The 24,256-nt window shown below is 60.3% G+C and overlaps 1 protein-coding gene across 1 annotated transcript in view; it reads left to right on the forward strand.

The window, feature by feature from the left end:
• Positions 1–24,256, forward strand: part of PHF21B (PHD finger protein 21B) — an 81,333-nt gene that overhangs the window by 39,382 nt on the left and 17,695 nt on the right. The window contains exons 3-5 of the mRNA XM_004771132.3: positions 17,963–18,055; positions 20,415–20,765; positions 22,889–23,029. Of these exons, the coding sequence (XP_004771189.1) occupies positions 17,963–18,055; positions 20,415–20,765; positions 22,889–23,029 (585 nt within the window). The remainder of the gene's footprint in view (positions 1–17,962; positions 18,056–20,414; positions 20,766–22,888; positions 23,030–24,256) is intronic.

A 24,256-nucleotide genomic window follows, 5' to 3' on the forward strand; every position in this document is an offset into this window, starting at 1 on the left:
GGCCAGGCGGTGGTCATGGCCAGCAGGACGCGTCCTTGGTGGTGGGTGTGTGGGGTCGCAGGGAGCGAGGTCGGTTGGAAGGTCATGTGGACGGGGCCGTGGTGATCTCAGAGGGGAGGGGCGTGCCCAGGGGGCTGTGGCTGTGGCGCCGGCGTGGGAGGAGTGGTGGACAGAGGGCTTGTGCTGACACTCTTGAATGCCCCAGGGTGCGTGGGATGCTGCTCTCCCAGAGCCCTGCCCCTGTCCCGGGTCTTAGTGACGCGGCGTGAGGGAGATCAGGGAACCTGGAGGAACCGCCCATCCCTTTCCTCTGCCTGTTTCCAGTTTCCAGAGGGGCCAGGTGGATTCCAGGAATGGGAACCACCGCCTTGGGTGGACACAGCCGTGGTCCCTGGGAGAAAGCTTCCCATTGGGCCTCTGGGCTCCCAGACCAGTGCAGGGAGGTCCCCCGAGGTCTCCACCCCCGCCCCACTCGCAGGGACAGTGGCCGCCTCATAGAGAAAGCCCAGCAATTCTGAGAGCCATAATGTGTGATAAATCCCAATATTTCTGCCATTAAACAGTAGCGTCACGAGGGCTGAATTGCCACCTGCAACGAGTAAATTAAATATTGACGATTTCATTGACTGTTAGATTTAATTTGGAGCCATCTTGCTGCGGCCGTAATGGGGCTAGAGATGACTTACTATTTAATCCCGGCTGTCATCCCCGTTAAGAGCTGAGTGATGAGGAAAAGATGTACTCGTCCTGGTGAACAAGTCCGGATTCTCAGGCCTCTGCCCTGTAAATCTGGAGCCGGAGTGGCGGGGGCCGCCCCCAGCAGCCTTACCTCCTCCCCCAGGCAGGACTGAGAAACTCTGTCTTCCTCCCTGGAGACCTGCCCTCACTTCGTTTCCCCGGGGGGAACCCGGGATCCCCCACTGGAGGCCGGGAGCCTCGGCCTGGTGCCTTGGGGCTGAGGCGCTCAGCGCCCTTCCTTGTCTGGGATTTCCCTTTTCTCCCCACGGCAGGGAGAGCTCTGCTCCATCCGTCAGGATCTGCCCCTGCAGAGCCAACTTCTGTGACGTGGGTTCTTACCTCTCCGTTAGTTACTCCGTAGACCCGCGTCGCTCAAGGGAGGCCAGTGGATGTTCCCGGAGAAGCAGGAGGAGATGGAGCCAAGAAGGTGACGTCGAGGCAGGACTTCGTGCAGAAATCTAAGCCCACCAGGCTCAGGGGCGCTTGCTTGGGGGAGGGGTCCTGGCCGCAGAAGCTGGGGGAGGGGCAGCGGGCTGCCCTGTGCCTTCCCGATGTGGCTTTGAGCACTTCCGGATGGCAAGCACCTGGACGAGAGAGAATTCAGAAAGAGCTCAGACAAGAGACACCCAGCATCTCTGAGACAGAGATGTGTGGGCCCAGAGGGGGAAGGTGTCATGGTGGCCTGGATTCCTTCAGGGGACTGGAAAGTACAGAACAAGCACTGAGTACTTGCAGAAGTATTTTCTGAGCAGATTTGGGGGGGGGGGAGCTGTAGCTGCTCAGTGTACTCGGGGCCTCCCCCAGCTCAGGTCCCTGCTGCAGTGGGCTGTGACCCATACACGTGGACCCCTTCATGGGCTGAGGAGCGCTGGGGGTCACACCCTACTGCAGTGGGGTCCTGCGCTGGAGGAGGCTTCCTGAGAGCTGGAGGACTCAGCCTGACCCCTAGGAGGAGCAAGGCAGGGAGGAAGGCTCCAGGGGCAGCCCCGGCTGATGGAAGAGGGGGCACCTCCCCGGCTGATGGAAGACAGGGCACCTTCCGACACTTGGTTCCAAATCAAATGGGGCTTGAAGCTTCGGGCCCCAAACCCACACACCGGGAAGCTGTGGGTCTCAGAGGGAGGGCTGGGGGCCTCCCGGTAGGAGGGGGTCTCCAAGTTAACAGGGAGCCCCCTCTTGTCTCCCCCATCACGAGCTGAGCCATAGAAGAAGAAACATTCAGAGATGTTGGCTGTGTTAAAGGAGCCATGCCGGGGCTGGGATGATGTCGCGGGCAGAGAGACTAATTAATGAATTAGAACAGGAAAAGTAAAATGAAAGAGAACATAGGGAATGAGAAGTGATCATGGCAGGAAAGCCCTGTGGAGCCTGGGACCTGTTGGGTTTGCTCGAGACTGAGGATGGTGGGGGGCGGGGTGCTCACAGGAGCTGCCGAGACCTTCGGGATGGTTGCAGGTTACATTTCCAAATAGATTGAACTTCGCTTGAGACGTAGCAAGCTGGGAAGCCGCACTCCGGCTAGCAAGTTCCTCCTGTCCCAGGTGCAGCATCAGGTCCTCAAGAGCATCTCTGGCCAGGCTGGGGTCCTTGGTGTCTGCGTGGAGGGTGCAGTGGGGTCGTTCCCTGGCTCCAGGCTGTCCCGCCCGCCCCACCGGGTGCCTGCCCACGGCTGCCTGCTGAGGCTGAGATGGCAGGGACACGCCCCCGTCCTGCCACCGACATGTGGGGGAACCTTGTCAGGTGCTAGAGTTGAGGGATCCCGGGATGCCCCCATTTCTGCCTGTCCCCCCAACTCAGTCCGCTCAGAGGCCCAGGGGCAGGAGCAGGGAGACAAGCCCCAGGCTGCTGTTCACTGGCCTGAGGACTGCCACGTTCCTCCTAGAGCCGTAGAACTCTGGCTCCCCACTCAGGTTAGGAGGGGCTCAGATTCGAGGCTTGGGTCTGCCTGGGAAACCCCCAGACCGCATGTCGTTCAGCCAGAGGTAAGTTGCTGCATTTCACAGAGGACCCGGAGGGACAGTATAAACTAGGGAGGAGCCTGGCTGGCTCAGTTAGTATAGAGCGTTTGGCTCTAGATCTCTGGGTCATGAGTTCAGAGCCCATGTTGGGCGTGGAGCTTGCTTTAAATAAAAAAAAAAATTGTAAAATAATTTGCACGTGAATTAGAGCTTGATAAAACCCAGTATTTCTGCAGCACCCCACATGCACGAGTGCTTTCCCTCCTCATGTTTTGTGTCATCACCAGCAATTCACAAGAAATTACGCCGGAGGGGGAGGGGCACGCGCTGATATTAACCACCGCCTAGACCGGCCATCGGCCCCTCGTGCCGGAGTCTCCTGATCTTGCAAGGAAAGGGTCTTCCTCCCCAGTTGATGGAGGACAAGACTGAGGCTCAGGAGGACCTCTGCCCGAGTGAGTGCCGTGCCAGGGCCCCGCGCTCTGCTGACTGCGGAGCCTGGACGCCCCCTCCCCCCACGTCCTTCCTTCCGCGTCCACGGCTCCGTTCTTCACTTTCGAGCGCGCCGTGAGGTGGGCTGCGTGGGCGTTTGTTGTTTCTGGCGTCATTTGCTCACGCATCCGGAGCTCGGTCTTGCTGCTGGGCCCTGGGGACCCTCTCCCCAAGCACACGTCCCCATTCAAGGTCTTGTTCCCTGCCACATGGCTCTGGATGGCCGAACCAGGGTGCGCCAGCCGAGCCCCGTGTCGCGTCAGCCTGCTGGTCGGCGGGCTGGGTTTGGCAGGGCGTCCGTCCTACGGGATGGTCAGCGCACTTCCCGGCTCTGCTGTTGCCTGCTTTGAGTGCCCAGCTTGTCCCTGTCCAAACCTGCAGTTGGTGGCCTCGCGGTGGTCAGAGCCTTTAAGGGACGGGGGAGTAAGGAAAGGAGGAAGTGGGCGTGAGAAGCCCGTGGCCGGTGGGCTGGAGTCGTGGCTCTCCCGATGTGAGTCCAGGCCCGAGGAGCCCAAGCCTCGCGCCACCGAGCCCGGAAATGGGACGCACACGGGAACGAAGCTTGTTCCCTCACTCACCTTCTCTTGAAGGGATGTGGTTTCCAGCGTCTGCAGCAGAGCGCGTCTACCTGCCTGGGGGCGCCTGGGGCTTCAGTCTGTTGAAGAGCGTCCGACGCTTCCGCTCAGGTCATGATCTCAGGGTCATGAAATTGAGCCCCACATCGGGCTCCGCGTTCAGCAGGGAATCTGCTGGGGTTTCCCTCTCCCTCCGCGCCTCCCCCAGCTTGCGTGTGTTCTGTCTGTCGCAAATAAATCTCTTAAAAATTTTATAAATAAAATCTTTAAAGATTTTTTTAAAGATTTTATGTAACTGACAGACAGTGAGAGAGGGAACACAAGCAGGGGGAGCGGGAGAGGGAGAAGAAGGCTCCCCGCTGAGCAGGGAACCGGATACGGGGTTCAATCCCAGGACCCTGGGATCATGACTGGAGCTGAAGGCAGACACTTAACACTGAGCCACCCAGGCACCCCCCCCCCAAATTTTTATTTAAAGCTTTAACAGCCTAATTATGCAAGGGATTGGTGGGAGCTGCCCCATGCTACGAAAGGACAAGTCCGTCCACGTCCACGGTCTACAAGGCACTTTGTAACCTGGGTCCCCTTGAGTCTGACCAGCAGGGAGCAATAGAATTCCCATTTCACAGATGAGAAACTGAGGCTCACGGGGCTTAGCATGTTCCCGTGGGTGATTGACGAGTGAGGAGGCAGAGGACTGGCACCTGGGTGAAGCCAAGTTTCCTGACTCCAAGCCCAGTGCTCCTCCTTCGCTCAAGTTCAAGTGTACAGTCTTCTGGAGCTGTCAAGGCCAAAAGGCCAAAGACATTTTCTTGAGCACTCACTGTGTGCTAGGAACCAAGGGTGTGCCTCCACGTGGGATGCAGTCGGTCCCCCAGGTGCTGAGACGTGGGCTGGAATGTGGGGGTTGGGGTGTCCTTGGCGCCAGGGAATCTGCGTGGAGCTGGTGCGTGGCCGGCCTGGATGTGGAACCTGGTGCTGAGCCTCTCTCCGCCCCAGGTGGCAGTTGTCACATGTGTTCCTGCACATGGGGACTGAACTCTGTCACTTGATTGAATGTTAGGTTTCCAAAGAAGGGGGCTTGGAGTGGGCACAGTGGTCACAGTGCATGCCGGGGGTTGCAGATGGCATGGGGTGTCTGCGGAAACCGCAGAGACGGCCGCGTTCTGCGGGGGACATAGAGGCGGAGACTAGCCTTCTGGAGAACCAGGCCTCCTGACCTCTAGAGGCACCTTTCCCAGAGCCCCACACACTTCCTCTTAGCCTCCAGGTCCTGAGCCTCCCCAAATATATCCCGGGGGCTTGCACAGACCTGGCCCTGCGTGAAACAAAAGGGGAGCTTACATCTGGGTGTCCTGCTCAAGAGCCGGGGCTCAATCTGCCCCAGGGATTCTCATGCCGCTCTGGCAGTCAACCCAGGTAGACTTCTGGGTGGAGGTGACCCCCAGCCACTCAGTGTGCGCTGCTGGGGGACAGACACAGGGACCTGTCTGGTTCAGCCCCGTCTCCAGGCTTCTGGGCAGAGAGCATGCCGGGAGGGAGGCCTGCAGGCAGGGTTGCACCTGTAGGGGAAGGAGAGGAGGAGGGATGGGGTGGGCATGAGGGCCTGGCTGCTGTGTGGTCAGGGGCCTCACTGAGCAGGAACTCACTCCGGATCTTTCCTCTGGGACTGGCAGGACTGGGCTGTGGCTCCTGGGCCCCTGCGTCTGCCTCCGGCTTGTGTCCCAAGGTTCTCAGATGCTTCCTCCCTCTCTGAGTCAGACCCACTACGCTGGACCTCGGGGATCAGCCCCACCCCCGTCGTGCAAGTGGGGAAACTGAGGTCCAGCTGGACCTGAACCAGGCACCCCCTGCACGCCCACCTTCCGGGGTACCTCCCTTCTGCACCAAGGACAGGCTTGTTGCACTCAGGAGTCTCTGGCCAAGGGCAGCCTTCCCTTTCCCCCTGGTCTCTCCAAGGACCGAAGGGCTAGGCTTCCTCCGTCCACATGCTGTGTCCTGGTCCCCAGGTGTGTGCAGAGATGCTGTGACAGAGGGGTCGGTCCTCACTCCACTCCAGCCTCAGCCCTTGCTATGTCTCAACCCATCCCCTGGCCCTGTCCTCTCCTAGTCTCCCCGGTGTCCCTCCATATCCCCACCTGTGAAATGCTGCCCCAGGGTCTCCTGTCACCTTCCCCTCGGGGTCCGTCACCTTCCCCTCGGGGTCCGCCGAATTCTGTGGTCTGGCTCTGAGCCGTTCAGAGGTCTGGGGGAAGGTGGGACACCACCATGGGTCAGGGCCCGGCCTGTGGGTCTGCTTCCTCCAGGGGCCATGTGCGCCCAGCCCAGAACCATGTGGGGTCGGGGAAGCCCCTGGTCTCTGCAGCTTCAGGTGCTTCCCACGATGATCAGAGACGTGGGATCAGAAGTCTTCAAAGCCCTGTCGGTACTCTGTGAGGCCAGTGTGGGTTTTAATCTAAGTGAATGGCTCCTAGAGATTCCCTCCGACCCTAGTTTCACTGATCCTGTTCCTAGGACAATTCCTTCCTTGAGATGGCACCTTGCTTTTTAGGTGCTGTCAAACACCTGTTGTGTCAAACACCTGTGGTTTGTAGGTAACCACAAACATCGATTCCTCTCCAAACGTAGCTGCGAAGCCTCCAAATTGGGAGGGGGGGGTCTGGCATCGCAGCTGCGCCCATTTTCCTTCCTGTCTTGGGGGTCGGAGCTGCAGTCCGTGCCCTGTTTTAGGCATACAGCTTTCTCCTTTGAAATATAATGTACACACACTGAAATGCAAATCTTAATTGTGCTGTGCCGCAAGTTTTGACAGTGGTCCACCTGAGTGACTCACATCCCGAGATCCGCAACATTCCCCGCACCTCGGAAAGTTCCCTCGTGCACCTGCCCGCTGAGCGTCTGCCCGTCCCGAGCTTCGTGTCCATTCCGTAAGTGGCCCTCCTGTCTCGCTCCGTTCGCTCAGCTCGAGCGCCCGGCACGCTGCAGGTGTACCTGCCCTTCACTCCCGGGCGTGGCTGAGTGACGACCCGTATGGCGTGGGTCTGCTGCCCCCCGTTTGCCCGTTCACCTGTTGATGGACATGTGAGTTGGTCCCGTGTTCCGGCAGTTATGAACAAAGCTGCTGTGAGCATTGCGTGCACCTCGTTCTGAGGGCACGTCTTCATTTCTAGTGTCCGTACCTAGGGGGGCAATTGCCAGCATCGAGGGCACAGGTGTGTTTAATTTCATAAGAAATCACCAAACTCTTTCCCTGGGGAGGGGGAGGTCGCCTCCTTCCCACTCCCCAGCTGCTCCGGCGTGCTCGGCTGACTTCCGAGCTCCGAGCTTCCGAGCTCCGTGCCTCCGAGCCTCGGTCCTTGGCAGCCGTGCCCCTCTGTGCACCTGGCTCAGCCCGGGCGCCCACCGCAGGAGCACAATTCACGCTGCACATCCTTCATCTTGGAACTTGGTCTTTCAAGGTCCCCCTGTATCTACCACTTGTCTCCAGTCCTATGGAAAAGTATGGTTTTTATTCTGAGTGTGTTGATTGGCCATGTCGAGTCATGTGTCCCAGCCCGCCACCCATGCAGACCGACTGCCAGACCCACTCCCTCCAGCGCCCGGCCGCCCCGCGTGTGAGACGGAAGGTGTGAGGAGGTTCTGTGCGGCCGGACCGGCTGAAGACGCTCCGCGACGGCTGGTTCCTGGGTTGGGTTTTTGTTTTCATTGTGAGATTTTTGGTATTGCAAGGGAGAGCGAGAGTGTGCCCGCGCCAGCAGGGGAGGGGCGGGGCGGGGGCTGGGCCTCTCCAGCAGGCTCCACAGCCAGCGCGGACCCCCTCCCCACTGGGGACTCGAACTCACGACCCTGAGATCATGACCTGAGTTGAAATCAGGTCACGGGTCGCTTCACCGACTGGGACACGGAGCACCCCTGTTGGGGCACACTCTTGTATCAGAAAAGCCTTTTGTCTGAGGCGTGTGCCCCGCGAAGTCAGAGCTGCTGCCAGGCCTCTGTCGTGTGAGGGGTGAAGGTTACACGTCTGCGTGGCACAGAAGTGCCCGGAGATGCCTTTGCCCCTTCCTGCTGGCTGCAGCGTCGCAGGGGATGCTCGTGCTCCTGAGAAAAGCCCCTGTGGCTGGGCGGTAGCCGGAGGGAAGGGTGTAAGAGAGCCTCGGCCAGCTGAGCCTGCGGAGACGGGGGACAGCTGTGCTGAGTCTGCGTGGGCCGTGCCTGGGGCCCCTGAGAAACCCACCCCGTCCCCTAAGCCGATGCTTCATCCTGGGCAGGTGGGGAGGCCGGAGAGGGCTGCAGCCGGCCCTCCTCCCGCGCACTCACCTTTACCTGTGGCAGGTCTGGGCGAGGCTGGGCCCTGCCCAGACGTGACCTTGTGGAGTCTGTCCGCGTCCAGTGGGTCTGGCATCCAGAGACCCCTCGGGAGTGCAGATTACGTGGGGGGTGGGGGGTTCTTTCCTGCAAAATGAATGTGCTGGCCCAGGGGCAGCCTTGCCACAGAGCCACAGGGACTGTCCTGGCACGTGGAATGCTCTGTGGCCAGACTGTCCGCTCGCCCACCGCACGTGTGCCCTGCCCAAGGCCGGACTCATCAATGTCAAGTTCAGAAGACATTTTCTAGGGCTCTAGCTGACCATCTCCTCTATAGACGCTGGTGACCCCATCCTAGAGGTGGGGAAACTGAGTCAGGAGAGGAAGCAGTGGTCTCAGGTTACTCTGAGGTGGAGGTAGCACCGGGATTGTTTCCATCTGGTACAAGAGACCCTGGGACCCTTCCCCTCCTACTCAGGGCCACGTGCTAGAATCCCCACCATGGCTGCCCCCTCCCAGGTCCCCAAGCATGGCCACCAAGTGTCACAGTTCCCCCCTCTGCCCTGCCTTGGATAGGCTGGTGCTGGGACATACCTCTGAGGGGGAAGGGGTTTGGCTTATGCCTTGTTAAGCATCTTCTGGGTTCCAGGCACTGTGTTCCTCTGTCTTCCCCAGTCCCCTGCTATGTGTCCAAGATGGCCATACTGAGCCCTTGGGGAAGCAAAGCTCCTCGCTCCATGTGTGCGCTCCCTCCCCACCGACAGCCTGGTCTCATACTGCAGGACAGGGTCAGGAGGGAGAGAGAGGCAGGGACCGGGTGGTGGGAGAACTGTGACCTTGAAGCCTGAAGGCCAGGCTCCCCTCTCAACCGTCTCCCTCCAGCCGCCTGGGGCAGGGTCACTTCACCCCCTTAAGTTTTCATCGTCCACACCTCCATCTGGGTCCTGATACTCAGCTCCCAGGATTGTGGAGACCAGCTAGACACAGTTACTGTATCCACACCAAACCGCACCCCACACCCTTTCCTGCTGGCAGGAACCTCCCATCCACCGCCGTCTGTGCTGGCCGAGTGGGGGCCGAGTGGGGGCCGAGTGGGGACAGGCTCGCTGACCGCGACCTCCAGATCTGAATTCACATCCTGACCCAGCATCTGCTTAGGGCCTGTTCCCCCACATGCTGGCTGGGAACCTTGTCTTGCTTACGTCCGACCACACGGGACACTGCTCCCCCAACTAGAACCCTTGTGGGAACGCATGGCGCTGCTTTGAGGGTCACTCAGGAGCCCCTGGCTTGCTGGAATGTTCCGTATCTCGGTCTGGGTGGCGGTTTCTTGGGTGTCGATGTTTGTCCCAATCCGTCAGGTTGCGCACTGAGCTCTGCACCAGTCCCGATGAGTAGACTGGATCTCTGTTTGACGCACTGGGGCCCCCTTTTGGAAGCCGAGAGTGTCTGGGCCAGGGCCCGGGGGAGGCTCCCGGAAAGATGGGGGGCGCTTCCTGGGGCTCCAGGCCGATGTGCGTCTCTTAAATTAGATTCCGGGGCATCGGAGGTGCGGAATGAGAATGCTGAGGCCAGCGGGAGCGCGTGATCCCCAGTCATATGTGGAGATTAGATTTCCTGACCAACTGTGTATTTTCCCGAGGTCTGCAGGCCGGTGGGGAAAGCGTTCCCCATCCGAAGCACCCCCATGGACTGCATTCTGCGTTCACTGGGATTTGCTGGAGGACACGGCGGCCTTTGGATCAGAGGGCCCAGGCAGCTGCTCCCAGGCCTGCTGCCAAGGAGCAGATACAAATACTCCACGTCCCAGAGAGCGGGGGCCCTGAGGCCAGAGGGCAGGCGGTCTGCGGAACCAAGGCCCGGGGCAGGGCAGGTACCACCCATTCCGTGTTTCCTTCTGGCCTTGGGCTCCTGCGCCCCTCTCCTGGCAGCTTCGGAGACAAGCCCCTGCCCCCGCCCCTGCTTCCCTCCTGCATGTTCTCCGTTGTCTCCGTCATGGCAGGGTCCGGGCTGCAGAGGAAGGAGAGGGAGCTCTGGACTCTCCCCGGAGGTGCGAGGCTCCGGCCGCTGTCCCTGGGTCCTCTGTGCGACACGCCTCCCCCGGCCCTCTCCAGGCCTGTGAGGCTACATCTTCCCGGGGGCTGGGCTCCTCCCTGAGGGGACCCCTGCAGTGGGAGGGGGGCGGCCTGCTCTGGGGGCCTTCCATCCGGGCCTACCATCCTGGCAAGCCCCCTTCAGGGAACAGGGCTTCCTGCCGGGCCAAGCAGGGGGCCCTGGACCAGCCCCCTGGACCTGGTTGGCTTTTGCTCGGAGTCTGGTGCTCTCTCAGAAATGGCATTTCTTTCCCAGTTTGGGGGATGTGATGCAGCTGCTTTGGTTGGTCCCACGGAAACCCCCACACGGAGCAATGGGCGTGGCTTCCAGAGGCTGCCAGCCGTGGGGAAGTTTCCAGCACGTCCCCCACCTGTGGTTGCCAGGGACTGGTGGCCGGCTTTTTGGCTTCCCCTCCAGATCACAGCCCCCAGTCATCAGTCCACGATGCCATTTAGAGTGTGTATTTCCTACTAAATAGCATAAAATTACACCCTTTCAAGTTAATGAAACCACTTTGCAATGCAGGCTGCTGAGAGGGGGTTTTAAATGTCAGCGCCAAGTAGCCGCTCGAGTTTTCTGGTACTTTCCGATTAAGAATGGCCTCCCCAGGAAGGACCTCTGCATTGGTTAAGTGGCCCTGGGGAGCCGCCCCTGTGGGGCCATACAGGTTCCCCCGCGGCGCACTCAGTAAATGGGTTTGCTCGGAGGGGCATCGTGTGCAGCATCTCTGGGTCTGAGCTCTGGAAAATGTCTTCCTGTGGGGTACGGAGAAGCCGGTTTCCGAAGGGCTTTCTTGTTTTAATGACCCAGCGTTTCAGTCTCCTGAGAGCCCCACTGGGCAGAGCTCCCGTCTCCCGGGAGCTGCTGTGCATTGGGGACGGACCCCTCACAGAACCCAGGAGAGAACAGAATGCCCAGGGCTGGGTTGGCAGGTGTCGGTGCCCCTGGGCAAGAACCTCCCAACATGGCCAGTCCTGGGGGAGAGCTGGACAGGCCTCTGCACCGCTGTGAGCTGCTCGGAAGCTTGGCCCGCCAGCAATCCATCACGCGAGAGGAGAGGAGACCCACATCCTGTCTGCCCCAGAGGACTCTGCCACGGCCTGTGGTCTGCACCTTCCCAGCTGGCCTCCGGTCTGACCTCCACCCAGAAGTCCCTGTCCTGCCCTGGCTACACCATCCAAGAGTCTACCACGGCCAGTGGCTCCCAGGCACCCACGGGGGATGGCCGAGCTCCTGCGTGTGGCATTCAAGGCCCTGCCTGGCCCTCCATTCCTCCTTCACTACCCGCTTTTGGCTTTGTGGTCCAGTCCCCTGCACTTAGAGCCCCTCGATGCCCCTGCTTCTGGTGCCCTCAACCCTCCTACTACCCGCTGGTCCCTCCTGATTACCACGCACTTACCTGGCTGCCCACCTGAACATTCTGGTCCATCCTTCAAGGCCCAGCTAAGACATCACCTCCTCCAGGAAGGCTTCCCACTTCCCTCTGCAGAGCCCCCTCTGCCTCCGTTTATGCTTATTTTTAAACTACGGATATACAGAGGGAACTGCAGTGAATTTCCATATGGTCTCTGCCCAAGCGGGTAAACGGGCATCTTGTCACGTTTACTCTGATCGTTTTGTGAAGAGGTGAAACACACAGAAGGAGTAGGTGTCCTCCACGCACCCCCTCCCCTAGGCAAGGGCAGCTATGATCATGAATCGGTTTTGTGTGTTTACTGTTTATCAGCAAACCTCACAGTCGGGTGGGGCTTGCTAGACGTGAATGGTGTGAGGTGGTTGGGAGCCCTTGTGCGTGTCACCCAGGGCATGTCCCCAGGCTCTGTGGTGACGTGTGTACTTGTGGCTCATCTCTCTGGCTGCTGGGAGCCGAGAATGTTCCCCACCATGAGGACATCGGAGCTGCTCCATCCCTGCCAGTGGACAGTCCGTTTTCTCCCTGAGGCAGGTGCTGTCCTGAAGCCACTCCCATCTGTGTCCCTGGCACGTGGGCACGTGTGGCCCTGGGGTGTGTGTCTGGAAGGTGAACTGCAGAGCTGGGTATCATCAGGCAGCCCTGCTGCCACCGTCTGCATGCCAGCCTCTCCCTCTCTTCTTGCTTGCCTCGGTGGGCCCTTGGTGCACATCTGTGAGTGGAGGAGTCATTGGAATGATCCAAGCCTCCTCTCATTCCCTTTGCTTCAGACCGGAGGGACACTTCTTAGCACACAAGCCTGCAGGGGAATGAAATTTGCACGCATGCTGGCTGGCCCGACGGGTGCCCGTGGCTCCAGTGTGTGTGCCCAGTCCCAGGTGTAGACCCAGACGACAAGGTCGGGGCAGCCGGGACTCCCAGGATGAGGCAGCGAAAAGAGGTGTACGTTTCCCTGGGCTTGCACACGAACCCCCGTGGCCCCTGAGGGTCCCACATGGACGGGCTTGGGGTCAGCGGGAGCTGGCATGGGGGCCACAGGCTGGGAGGGCGGTCGCGGCCAGACGGAGCGGGGGCACGCCCGCCGCACGTGGAGTTCCCCGGGTCCTCCCCCGCAGCGGTAAAGGCGGCTGGTGGAGTTCACTGGTGAGTAGTAAACCGCTTCCCCCCACAGCGAAAGTGGTGCCTCGGCTGTATTCCTGTGTATTGGCGCTTCCCGACGTTGGCGGTCTGTTGTGTTGTTTGCCCCACGTCGCGGCCACTCTCGGAAGGTGAGAGGAAAATCACAAGCGGAGAAGACACACAACCACGCGGCTCGCGTGGAGGGGCGGGAGGCCAGGCCACCTCCCGGGGGGCATTTGGGTGGCTCTGGAGGCCCAGGGCTGCCGCCCCGCTTTTCCACCCAGCTGTGGGAGGTGGGAGCCGCGTGGGGTGCGGGAAGCAGGAGCATGGCCTCCCTGCTGTCCTCAGAGCTGTGTCATAGCAGGGGGCATTCTAGACCTCCTGGTGTCCCCTCCTGGACAGTGCCCTCCCAGCTGAGGTGAGTGGAGGTCACAGGGGACATGTGTGGACACAGGCAGGGGGCCCCGGGCAGCTCCTACCCCTGGGTCCACAGTGGGTCCACACTGGGCAGAGGGCTGTGGGGGAGGCCCCACCCGGACCCTGGCTCTGCCGTTCACTGAACCGGGTGCCCGACAAACCATAGCCCCACTGGCATGTTCCCTCGTCTGTGACACATCGGTTCAGATAAGGTTCAAGTCACGCCCGTCTCTGGGCAGTGTACCCTCCTTCCACAGGGCCACTGCTCCTGTGATGAATTCTGAGGTCCTTAAGGGTCATCCTGTGACCCAGCCTTGTCTTGGTCCCCCTCAAAGGGTCACTTTCCGTTCTGGTCACTGGCCACACCGTACACACACAACCGTGCCACCCGGCCAGTACTTGTGCTGGTTGTTCCTCCTCCCCCCTGTCCCTCCTGTCCCTGAAGTGGTGTGGGGGAGAGGCTCCCTGGGACCCCGTGCCCGTGCCCCCTGCACCATTCCTGGCTCGAGGAGCTGCATGGGTTGTCCACTTCTGTCCTGGAGGCGGGGCAGCCCCCACGGCTGGATTTCTGTCTCCTTCGGGAACACATTTACATGGCAGGGACGGGGTGACCTCAGAAACCCCATTGGTCCCATTGAGAGGGCAGCTCTGTGAGGCCTGGAGTTGTTTTGGAGGGCGGGAAGCAAGTTTGCACGTGTACTGAGAGTGGGCTCAGGTCTGCTGCCCGTGGGGGTACCGGGTGGCGGGCCCACTGTGTTCACGAGACTCTGCGTGGCTGTGACTGCACGTGTGAAGAAGAGGCCCCGTCCCTGGGCAGCTGCCTGAGCGCTGCTGGCAGGGTCACCGGGTTGGGCCCTGGAGGCCTGAGACCGTCCCTGTCTGATGACGGACCTCCCACACCTTCACTGAGTTCCCGCTTGGGCCAGAACCTGGGCTCTGGGCCTACCAGAAGCTGCCATCCCCGCGGGAGAGCCGAGAGGTACAAGCCGGTTCTGATCCGTCAGGTCTGGGGCTGGGATGGAGCAGCCGTTGCGAGGCCGGGCCCACCACTCAGTTCCTGGGACCACAGAGATCCTGGGGGCCACGTGCCGTTGGTGTCAGAGCCAGCCTGTCCCCAGCACATGGACAGGCAGCTGTGACCCCCGATACCTGTCTGGCCGCGTCGGAGCTTCTCTGAGGCTGCCCCAGGGACTCCACCGATGCAGGAAAAATTTGAAGTTATCTTTGACTTTTATGGCCCTTTTTTCTCCTATTAAGATGCTTAGAGCGGTAAGTGCAGTGCTCGGGAGCTCGTTTATCTTGACGCAAGTGTGGCTATAAACTGCGTGAGGCTCGTGAAGGAGCTGCCGAGGTGATTGTTTCTGCTGGTATCGATAAATTCAGACGCGGAGCAGAAAGGTCAGCCCCTGCCAGATAAAATGTCCTTTCAGCTCGTTAATTAAAGCTTTGTAAGGACGTGGAAGACCGCACTCCGGGGCCCGACCTCAGAGAGACGTGAGTAGATGGGCCGGGAGAGGGCCTGAAGCCTGCCTCGGGCGGGGTGTTCGCCGGTGTTCCCGGACGAAACGCACCGTTCCCAGAAGCGGGAAGTGGAGGGACCCGGCTTGGCAGCCCCGCTGGGTAGCAGACTCCTCCTAAAAGCCCGGGACTTTGGGCTTCGACCCGGGAGCTGTCCCGTGTTCAGGGCCCCTCCCGATGCCCTGGCACAGAGGGACCCCAACATGCCGTGGCGTGGTCAGGCACCAGCTCGGCCCCGGCAGCAGCGTGCCTGCTGCCGTCAGGCTGGGGTACGGTGGAGTCCGACGGTGTTTCCGCTGATGGGGTCCGCAGGTGAAGGCCGTTTGTTCTGTGGGTGGCCCCCAGGCGTCCATGGCTTATTGTGTCTCTCGATAACTGAGTGTGGAGAATGAGGTCAGCAAAGTTCCCCGTCCTTCCCTCCCCGCCGCTACCCATCCCGACCTCGGGCCTCTGCCTCCATCCAGCAGCTTCCATCCACCCGAGTGAGTCTCTCTGGGTCCCCGTCCTTCTGCTCCCTGATGGTAAATTCCTAAGGCGCGCGGATGGAGGTCCCCAGCGTGGTAGAGAGCTAAGTGCCGACCAGGAATGAAGGGCTTGGAGCCCAGGGCGCGTGGGCAGAGAGCCGGAAGAGTGCCCAGAACAGAGACACGTGCACCAGAGTGGACACCCAGAGGAACGAAGGGCTGTGCACAGGGACACCCCCAGAAGAGACACACGGTGGCGCTCAGCTCTCATCTGCAAGGGCTTCCCCGCCCCTCAGAGGCAGGCGGCATCTGGGGGACTTGTTTGGGGGGCATTCAAGCGGGCGGAATTCCCAGGGAAAGTCGATGGGCGCCTGTTCTTCGGTTTCTGTCAGTGGTGGACGTGTGTGCCTAGTTCTGCCACCCAGGGTCTTCTGTCCGGCCCCATCTATGCCGGTGTCCCTTGCTCCCCAGGGACCATACAGCATCGTTCCCTGGTGACATCTAGCACCCCGTGTGGGACTCTGATGCAGAGCCTGCGAGAGGGCACAGGCCGGCTTCCTCTCAGCCTGTGGTGCCCAGGTTGGCAGAAGGCCCTGGAAGCTCGGGAGTCAGACGGGGCTCCGTGCCTGCCTCCACCCGGGCACGCCTGGGTCGGCCCAGGGATCCGAGTGATGCCGGTTCGCCCGCAGGCCTGCGCCGGGGACGGCAAAACCTTCTACACTCGCCCCCTCGCGGAAGGTGGAGCAGAATCTTTAAAAATGTGGGCGTCGGACCGCGAGACGGAGGACGGGAGCGAGAGGCGTCCTCGCGGGGGGACCACGTCTGCTTCAGTGCTCTCCGCCTTGCACGTAGAGCTGTGTTCTGACAAATGTCCGCAGCGGATTCCCAGCGACCCGTGGGGGTTTGGCCCCGCGCAGCGAGGTGGGCAGCGGGCTTGAAGGACACGAGCCCCCGTGGGGCAGGTGGCAAATCCGAGAGGCGGGAGGCGCCGTCCCACAATCGGAGAAGCTGCCCCGTGGTTCGTGGCCGCTCCGCCGTGTCCTCCGGGGACGGACGAAACTGGCACCAGGATCAAGAGGGTGAACAGGTGCCCAGTGTCTTGCGTCATCTGTTCCTCCCATCCCCCCACCTCCTCTTAACCCCTGACCCGTCTCCCGGATCCTGGAGATCCGTTGGCTGCTTCTGGAGTCGTATAGCAGCGGCATCCTGCCACCTGTCCTCCTTTTTAAAAAAATTTCGTGCCTCGCTCCCTCCCTTCAGCCGGATCGTCCCGAGGTTCCTCCCTGCCGCTGGGATATCGGCAGCTCCTTCCTTTGGGTCGCCGAGTGACATTCCTCTGCAGGTGGCACTGGCTGTCGGGCTGTGGCCCGTTCCCGTGCCAGGCCGCTGCAGCAGAGCTGGTGCCAGCATTCCCGGGCTGGTCTGCTGCGGCACGTCCCCCACGGACGCTCCAGATCTGAGCTCGGGCAAGGGCCCTCTTGGCGCTGGCGACTTCTCACTGCGTCCCTTGGGGCCAGGGGCTTCTGGTCCCCCTGGAGCCTTGTTTTTACAAGACATCGATCCCCTTCCGTTCGTAAGACTCCACCCTTCTGGCCTAAGCCCCTCCTTGACCTATCTACCCACTGCCCAGAGGGGGGGAGCAAGCCTCCATGACCATCCCCTCTCAAGGCTCCTTGTCCACATCCATCACCCCCGGGGGCCTCAGAATTTCCGCACAAGAATTTTTGGGAGGGAAATACAAACATTCAGCCCATAGCAGTATACATACGTGGAATTTTCTGAGAGATGGCCGAGCTGTTCTGCCGTGTTCTTGTATCATTTTATGTTCCCAAGGGCAGTGGCCGAGCTGCCGTACGTGAGCGCCAACTCCTGATTCGGGCCGTCTTTCCGAATGCGGCCGTCAGGAGGCGAGGAGGTGGTCATGGGCCCTCGCCCTGGTTTTAACTCGCATTTCTCTAATACCTCACGCTGGTGGCATCTTGTCGTGTGCGCGTCTTCCCTCGCGAAGTGTCTGCTCAAATCTTGTGTTGGTTGTTTTAATTGGGTTGTTCTTTGATGACTGTGTTTTTGTTTGAGGTGTGGGGAGGGAGCATAAGCTGGAGGGAGGGGCAGAGGGAGGGGGGGAGCGGGCTTCCTGCTGAGCTCAATCCCAGGGCCCCCCCCGGGATCATGACCTGAGCTGAAGGCAGACGCTTAATGACTGAGCCCCCCAGGCACCCCTGTGATTATGGCATTTTGAGAGTTCTTCTGTGCAGACCAGGTGCCAGTCTCTGTCAGACACGTGACTCGCAAGTGTGTGTTCCCGGTCCGGGGCTTTGCACTCTATTCACATATAAGCTTCAGGAGCTCCTAAATTCTCCTGTCGTCCAGGTCGTTGATTTGTCTTCTATGGTCTGAGTATTGGGGTCACAGCTAAGGCTCTCTGCCTAACCTAGAGTCCCACAGATTTTTCTTCTGTGTCTTTTTTCTAGTTTTGTCATTCTTCGAGTTTTCTAGGCTCTACCTTTAGGTCTCTGTTCCATTTTGTTGTTGTTTTTAAAAATAATGGAGCAAGGTATGGATTAACGTTAATTTTCGTTTGTTTTTTAGTAGACGGGTATCGATATAAACAATCCTTACTTGTAAAAAAGGAAGCCAAGGACCAAGTGTCTTTGGGACGGCGCCATCCTGTTTCTTTCTCTGGCTTCCAGAATGTTCTGTGTGACAAAAACATACTTCCATGGTTGTGAACTCCTGATGTAGCCCAGTTTATGCCTCCAGGGTGCTGTCCCCCATATAGCCAGGTGGCGGGAGTCATGCACCTGCCAGATAGCCCCGGTGGCCTCCGCGCAGCGTCCCGGTCCCGGCTCAGTACCCCCTCCTGTCTTCCAGACTTTGGGAGCCATCACTGCAGTGCCTGTCACAGGTCCTCAGGTCAGCTCCTTGCAGAGGCTGGCCGGGCAAGGAGCGGCGGTGCTACCTCAGGTAAGCAGCTCATGGGAGGGCCCCGGGGGGGATCTGTCTGTCTGTCCCCAGCCCCCAAGCACTGAGGTTTGAGGTGGCCACTGCGCTGGGCAAGGACCTGCTTGGGCGTGTCCCTTCACGGTCCTGATTCATCTGCCCGTCAGAGGAGGAGACCTGTTCCGGTGAGACCCGGTTTTTATCATGAGGAATTGCAAAATCATTTCAGTGGGTCAGGACCCAGGATTTTTTCTTTTCTTTAATGGAATAAACAAAGGCAGACTAGAGTACGACAAAATATCAAGACGCACCTTCAGTGTGGTTTGGTGAGCTTATTTCTGGGCGGGGTCACGAGGTAATAGAGATTCTGAACCCTGGGTCGGAGTCAGGTTTAGACAGTGCAGGAAACCCTGCATAAGATGGCTCATCTGGGGAGGCAGCGAGATGCTGAGCCAGGCGCCCTGGGTCCCGTCCACGGCATCCTTGACCGGGCTCCAAGCTTCAGCCTCTTAACCTTCCTGGGCTGAGTCTCCCCTCCTGCAGAGGGGCTGGTGCAGGGGCCTCCTTGGTGGCCATGAAGCTGAATCAGGTGGCCCGGTGCCCGTGAGACTACACCTGCTGGCGATTAACCAGCGCTCAGTCTTGTTGAGCGCGTGCTGTGTACTCTATACACTGGGGGCTTGGAGGTGAGGACAGTTCCTGACAGACGCCCCACGCTCGGGGGTGATGCACGGCAGCTCTTGTCCGAGGGGCAGCCTTTTGCAGGAACCCACCTGTGCTGACTCCCACTAGGCCCAGAGAAGGAAGAGAGCATGGAGGGCAGGGAAGGCCCCCCAGGGGCCCCCGTGGGAGGAGGCCTGGCCTGGGTCTGCACCCAGCTTGTCTCCAAGTGGCACCAGCTGAAAGTCATGAGCTCTGGGGTCCCCTGAATAGGTTTTCTCTGGATTGGAGGCCCCCGTGCTTAGAGCCCAGCCCCTGCAGCCTGGACACAGCTCCCCGACGTGCAGAGTTGGGGTCACGTGGTGTTGAACCCAGAGTGACCGGGGTAGGAGGGACCGACAGCAGAGTTCCTGCCTCCCTTGACCTCACAGCGGGTGATTCTCCTTAACCAGCCCTCTCCCCATCTGTCCCCACCTGTCCCCTGCAGAGTCAGAGCACAGCTGTCCCCAAGTTGGCGGCCGTCCGAGGTTCCCACGTTCAGTATTGGTGTTGGTGTCAGGCTCTGATCCTGACCCCAAGGACAGAGCAGGACAGGATTATACGACTTGGCGGGTCCCCTGATGGTGGGAGGCCCTTGTGGTGGAGACCCCACCTGGAAGGGGAAGGGAGGAACCCTTGCATAGAGGCCAGCTCGGCGGCGGACCCTGGAGAGGAGCAGGCAGATAGGGCGCCGGCCTGCTGAGGGGCCCAGGGCACCTGACATGACCTACCCCAGGTCAGAGAGCCCCGAGGGAGCCACTCTGACCCCTCCCTCCACGGGGTCACTGGTGATGGGTGAGGGTGATGGGTGTGGCCGACACCGCCAGCCCTCGTGGACACAAGGCAGGCCTGTGGGAGTCCTGAGTGCGCGTCCCACTGCCCCAGCAGTGACGTCTGGGGCATCGTTTTCTCCGGGGCTCAGTCACTTCCTCTCCAGGCCTCTGTTTGCTCATCTGTAGAATCGGCCGCATGGCAGCTTGGCAGTGCGGTCACAGCGGGGCTCACATGAGCAAGGCAGGGCAAGTCCTCTTCGGCCTGCTCGTTCCCAAGGAGGTGGCCCTGGCGCAGATCTCACGGGGTCGGCGTGAGGCTCATTTCTGGTCACAGGAATGCTGGGACGCACACAACACTTTGTGTGTGCCCCCCCCCAACCCCCCGGCGCACCGAGGAGGTGCGTGCCCGACACCACGGGCGCTGGAGGGGGGATCGGCCCAGATCGAGCCGCCCGGAGCCCTGGCCTAACCACGTCCTAGCCTCCTGCACCGGCTTTAACGCACTGCATGCCCCGCCCAGACCAAGGAGCCCACCGAGCCGGGCCAAGAGCCCCCACGGCCTCTCCTGGTCACCATCCCAGCAACAGTGCTCTGGGCTTCTGGCGTCAGAGGGAGCTTGCTGCTTTGCAGCTGGAGTCAGAAGGCCCCTGACTGGTCCACGGGCAGCTTTCCCATCCCCCTCCCTGGTTCTTCACCGTTTTGTCTGAGTTGAGCCGAACGGGCTCGGGCCCAGAGATGAGCCTCAGGGCCTCTCCACTGCTGTCCCCTCCCCTCTAGCGTGGGAGGTCTCTGAGCCTGGCCGTGTCAGTGCCTGGGGAGGGGGCATCTGTCCCGAGTGCCGGGTCTGTTCAGGGCCGCCCCCTCTGCCTGCTTGTGTGTCTGTGACCGTGCCCCTGTCCCTCCCTCCCCAGGTTAGGCCAAAGACTCTGATTCCAGACAGCCTCCCCGTCACCCCAGGCCGGGACCGGCCGCCCAAGCAGCCCCCGACATTCCAGAAGGCCACCGTGGTCAGTATCAAGAACCCCAGCCCAGCCCTCCCCACCGCCAACAACACCGTGAGCCATGTGCCAGCGCCCGGCAGCCAGCCCCAGGCCCTCGCTGAGCCCGCCGCCGTCGCCTCTCCCCTGAGCAGTGCCGGGGTGGCTTACGCCATCATCTCCACCGCCCCCAGCAATGCCGCCGCCATCGCCCCCAGCACCGCGGTGTCTGTGGTCAGCGACAGCGTCAAGGTCCAGCCCCTCCTCATCAGCGCCGACAAGAAGGTGGGTGTGTGCCGGCTCACCAGGAGGCGGCTGCCCCAGCAGAGCGGGTGCGTGGTTGGCGGAAGGACCCAGAAGCCCTCGAATGAATGGGGTGTGAGTGGGCGGTCCCCGAGGGTGTCCACGCTGGCAAGACTGGGCTGCGGAGAAGTACGGAGGGAGCCAGCGACCCGGCGGTCGGAGGGCGGTGTGAGAGGGGCGGGGGGTGGGTACGGGTCGGCAGGTGCGTGACACGATGCAGGAGAGTGTGTGTGTCACTGAGGGAATGCACGGCTGGACGGTGAACACCAGGGGAAAAGGAGGACTGGTCCGTGAGTGAATTACTTTCCTCTTCGGAATCATGAATTAACCAGTAGGAAGTGTGGCCGGACGATGCCTGTGCTGGTGCAGGGCCTCTGGCTGGTGTGGTCGGATAGCCGAGGACTTTGGGGAAAGCCCAGGGCCCGAATGGAAAGTCCGTGATTTCTTGCCGAGATTTAAAAGGAGACTGAGGTCCTCTCCCTGTCCCCCTCTGAGCTCGTGGAGGTTGTAAGGTCAGGCCTTCGGGGCTGTGGGGCTGCGAGAAAGGTACCACCTCTCTTAGCTTCCTTGCCTCTGTGCCCAGTTTGGGGCCTGCCAGGCTGCACCCCCTCTTGTCTGGGGCCAGCGTCCCTCCTAATTCCCAGCCTGAAAGCTGGTGCTCCACTTCCGAGTGCCCAGATTTTACGGCACACGGTGTGTGTCTGGCGCACTACGCTTCTGGGTCCTCCCACCTGTGGACGGGAGCCCTGGGGGTTCTCCGTCATCCCAGGATGGGGAGCCGCTCTTCGGGACCATACCTGGTCCCTGGGCGCACTTAGCGGGTGTCTGTGGGGTGCCTTTTGTGGGATGCATTTGCCCTTTTCACTGCAAGCTCACCAGCATTCAGGGCTGTCATTTTAAACACATTTTGCTCATTTAATTGGTACAAACAGATGCTCGCTGTTCAAAGTTGAATTCCTTGGGTTATTAGGAAGCTTGGATGTTTCCCCCATACTTTTCAAGAATTCTGTCTCCTTCTGTGTGACATGTTTGAGAATATTTTTTGCCATTTTCTACTGGGGATCTTAATGGTTTTCTTCCTATGAATATAAAGAGGGGCATTTTTTTTTCCATCCAGAGAATTCTAAGGATTTAAAATTGTGATAAAAAGAAGAGCAAAGAGTCTCCCATAAGTGAGCAGGAAAATGGGTGCCTTTTTTCCTTCCTGTTTAGAAGCCTCAAATTCACAAGATGGTCACATTCTTAGGGGAAACAAATACAAGGTCAGGTTATTCTTGGCTTGGGTGCAACCCTGGTTGACTGTTCCTGGTGAATTCCTTCCCCTGGATCCAGGAGAGATTATGGTTCCTCCCCAGTTTCCCGTCCAAAAGATGAATAAAGTCATCGAGGCCCCGATGGAGGGGCGTCTGCCGCAGGGAGCGGCTGGGCTGTGTAAGCTGTTTTCAGGTTCTCAGCCTCAGACCCTTCCATCAAACCAAACAATAGCTGTGACCCCTGAGGACAGCTGACAACGTAGGGCCACTCTGGGCCGTGCTGAGCAGGATCTGGAGTCCACCTCCCCCTTCCCCACCCCTATTCCCCAGGCCATGTTTGAAAGCCTCGGGCACACGGCAGGCTGGGCAGGGGACAGACCAGGCAGTGTACTCGGACAGACCCCTGATGACCTCAGGTGGCAAAGCTGAGCCCTCTTGGCCTCAGTTTCGCTGCACTTGAGCTGGGGATGAAGAAACCAAGCTCTCCTGAGTCTTTGCTTCCTGAGTCTTCACCACTGCCCTGGAGGGAGGATTGCGAGGAAGGTGAGGCTCAGAGAGGCAAAGTGACCGCCCTGAGGTCACACAGCTGTGATGCGGTAGCACAGGACTGAACCCAGTCCCCTCGGGGTTCTAGGCAACCAGGCTCATTCTCAGGCAGACCCTCCTGCCTAAAGGGTTGTCTGGAGGCGCCCACCCCGGGTGCAGGCGCCTGCTGGACGGGAGGGCTTGGTGCAGGCTGCCTCGTTGCTCTGTAACTCTGCCTTCCAAGGCCCCATGCCGGTCCGGCCCTCCCAGCTCCCCTCTCCCTCTGCGGCTGCCCCCCTCACCCCGCGCCCCTGCCCCACCTTCCAGGTCATCATCATCCAGCCTCAGGTGCAGACGCAGCCCGAGAGCACGGCGGAGCCGCGGCCGCCCACGGAGGAGCCATCTCAGGGAGCTCAGGCGACCAAAAAGAAGGAGGAGGACCGGCCCCCGAGCCAGGAGAACCCCGAGGTAGGGTGGCTGGGCTCTGGGCATCGCTGTGGGAGGTGGGGACAACAGCGCAGGGCACAGCCGGGAGGATCCATGGCTCAGGGTCTCCTCCGGCAGGAGGCAGGGCTCTTGGCACCACGTGGCGCTGCCGTGACGCTGCCTCTTTTCCCTGCCTGTGGCCACTCTTGGGCATCTGAGGGCAGGCAGAGCGAGACCGCAGATGCTTTAGAAGTCAGCTGCAGCCAGGGCTGGCGCGGGAGGGGCAGCTGACTCCTGAAAGTACCTATAGAACTTCCCAGAAGTTGTGCATTCGTGCCATCTCCCCACCTACCCCCGGAGGGAGGAGGGATATGTGGGCCCTCGTGGTGCTGTCCTAATCCATGGTTAGCACAGAAGCCCCTGCTCTGTGGGGGTGTAGAGGCCAGTAGCTCTTTGGTAACTTCTGGTCCTAGCAGGTGACCCCTCTTGTGTTCCTCTTGTGTCCTCTGCCCTCCTGGGTCACAGTCAATGCTTTGGGCCTTTTCCCATGCATTTGGCCTCACCTGGGCCCCCCCCCTTCTCTCTCTACCCAATACTCATTCATCCTGTAAGATTTACTTCACACGTCCCCTTCTCCAGGCAGCCTTCCCTGACCACCTCTCCTCAGTGGGCAGAAGAGGCTCCATGGGGCTCCTAGAGCTCCTAAGGATTCTTTTTATCAATATGCTGTCGGTATCGGAAGAAGTCAGTCTTTCATCCCTTCATCATTCATCAGACACGTCTTAGGGTTGGCTGGGTGCCAGGTTCCGTGTTGAGGCTTGGGATGCCGAGATGGGGCAGATAGAGTCCTGGCCCTAGGGGACCTCGCTGCTCCTGGTATGACCAGTAGGACTTCAACTTTGGCTAAAAAAAACTCAAGCATCGTCAGAGAATCGCAAATCCAGAGCTGGGGGGAGAGCGTGTTTGCAGCCAGGAGGACCGGCGAAGGCTCTGCAGAGGAGGGCTGGGGTCGGCAGGGCCCAGGGAGCAGGTGGGGCCTCAACAGAGGGGCAGAGGTGTGGGGGACGGTGTATGGTGCAGAGGGCGCTCCCCAGGCAGTCACATGGAAGGTGGGAAGGCCCTTGGCAGGCTCAGGGGAGTCAGCTGGTCTACTGGGAGCCCGGGCAGCACGAACGCATGAGAAATTCTGAACACAGCTTGAGGGGCACCAGAGCCTCATCCTGGAGGACCCACATGCAGGCTGCCAAGGTGGAACTTTAGACCCTGGGC

This window comes from Mustela putorius, unplaced genomic scaffold (genome assembly GCF_011764305.1).
Source record: "Mustela putorius furo isolate JIRA1106 unplaced genomic scaffold, ASM1176430v1.1 tig00000738_pilon_pilon_pilon, whole genome shotgun sequence".
NCBI classification, from domain to species: Eukaryota; Metazoa; Chordata; class Mammalia; order Carnivora; family Mustelidae; genus Mustela; species Mustela putorius.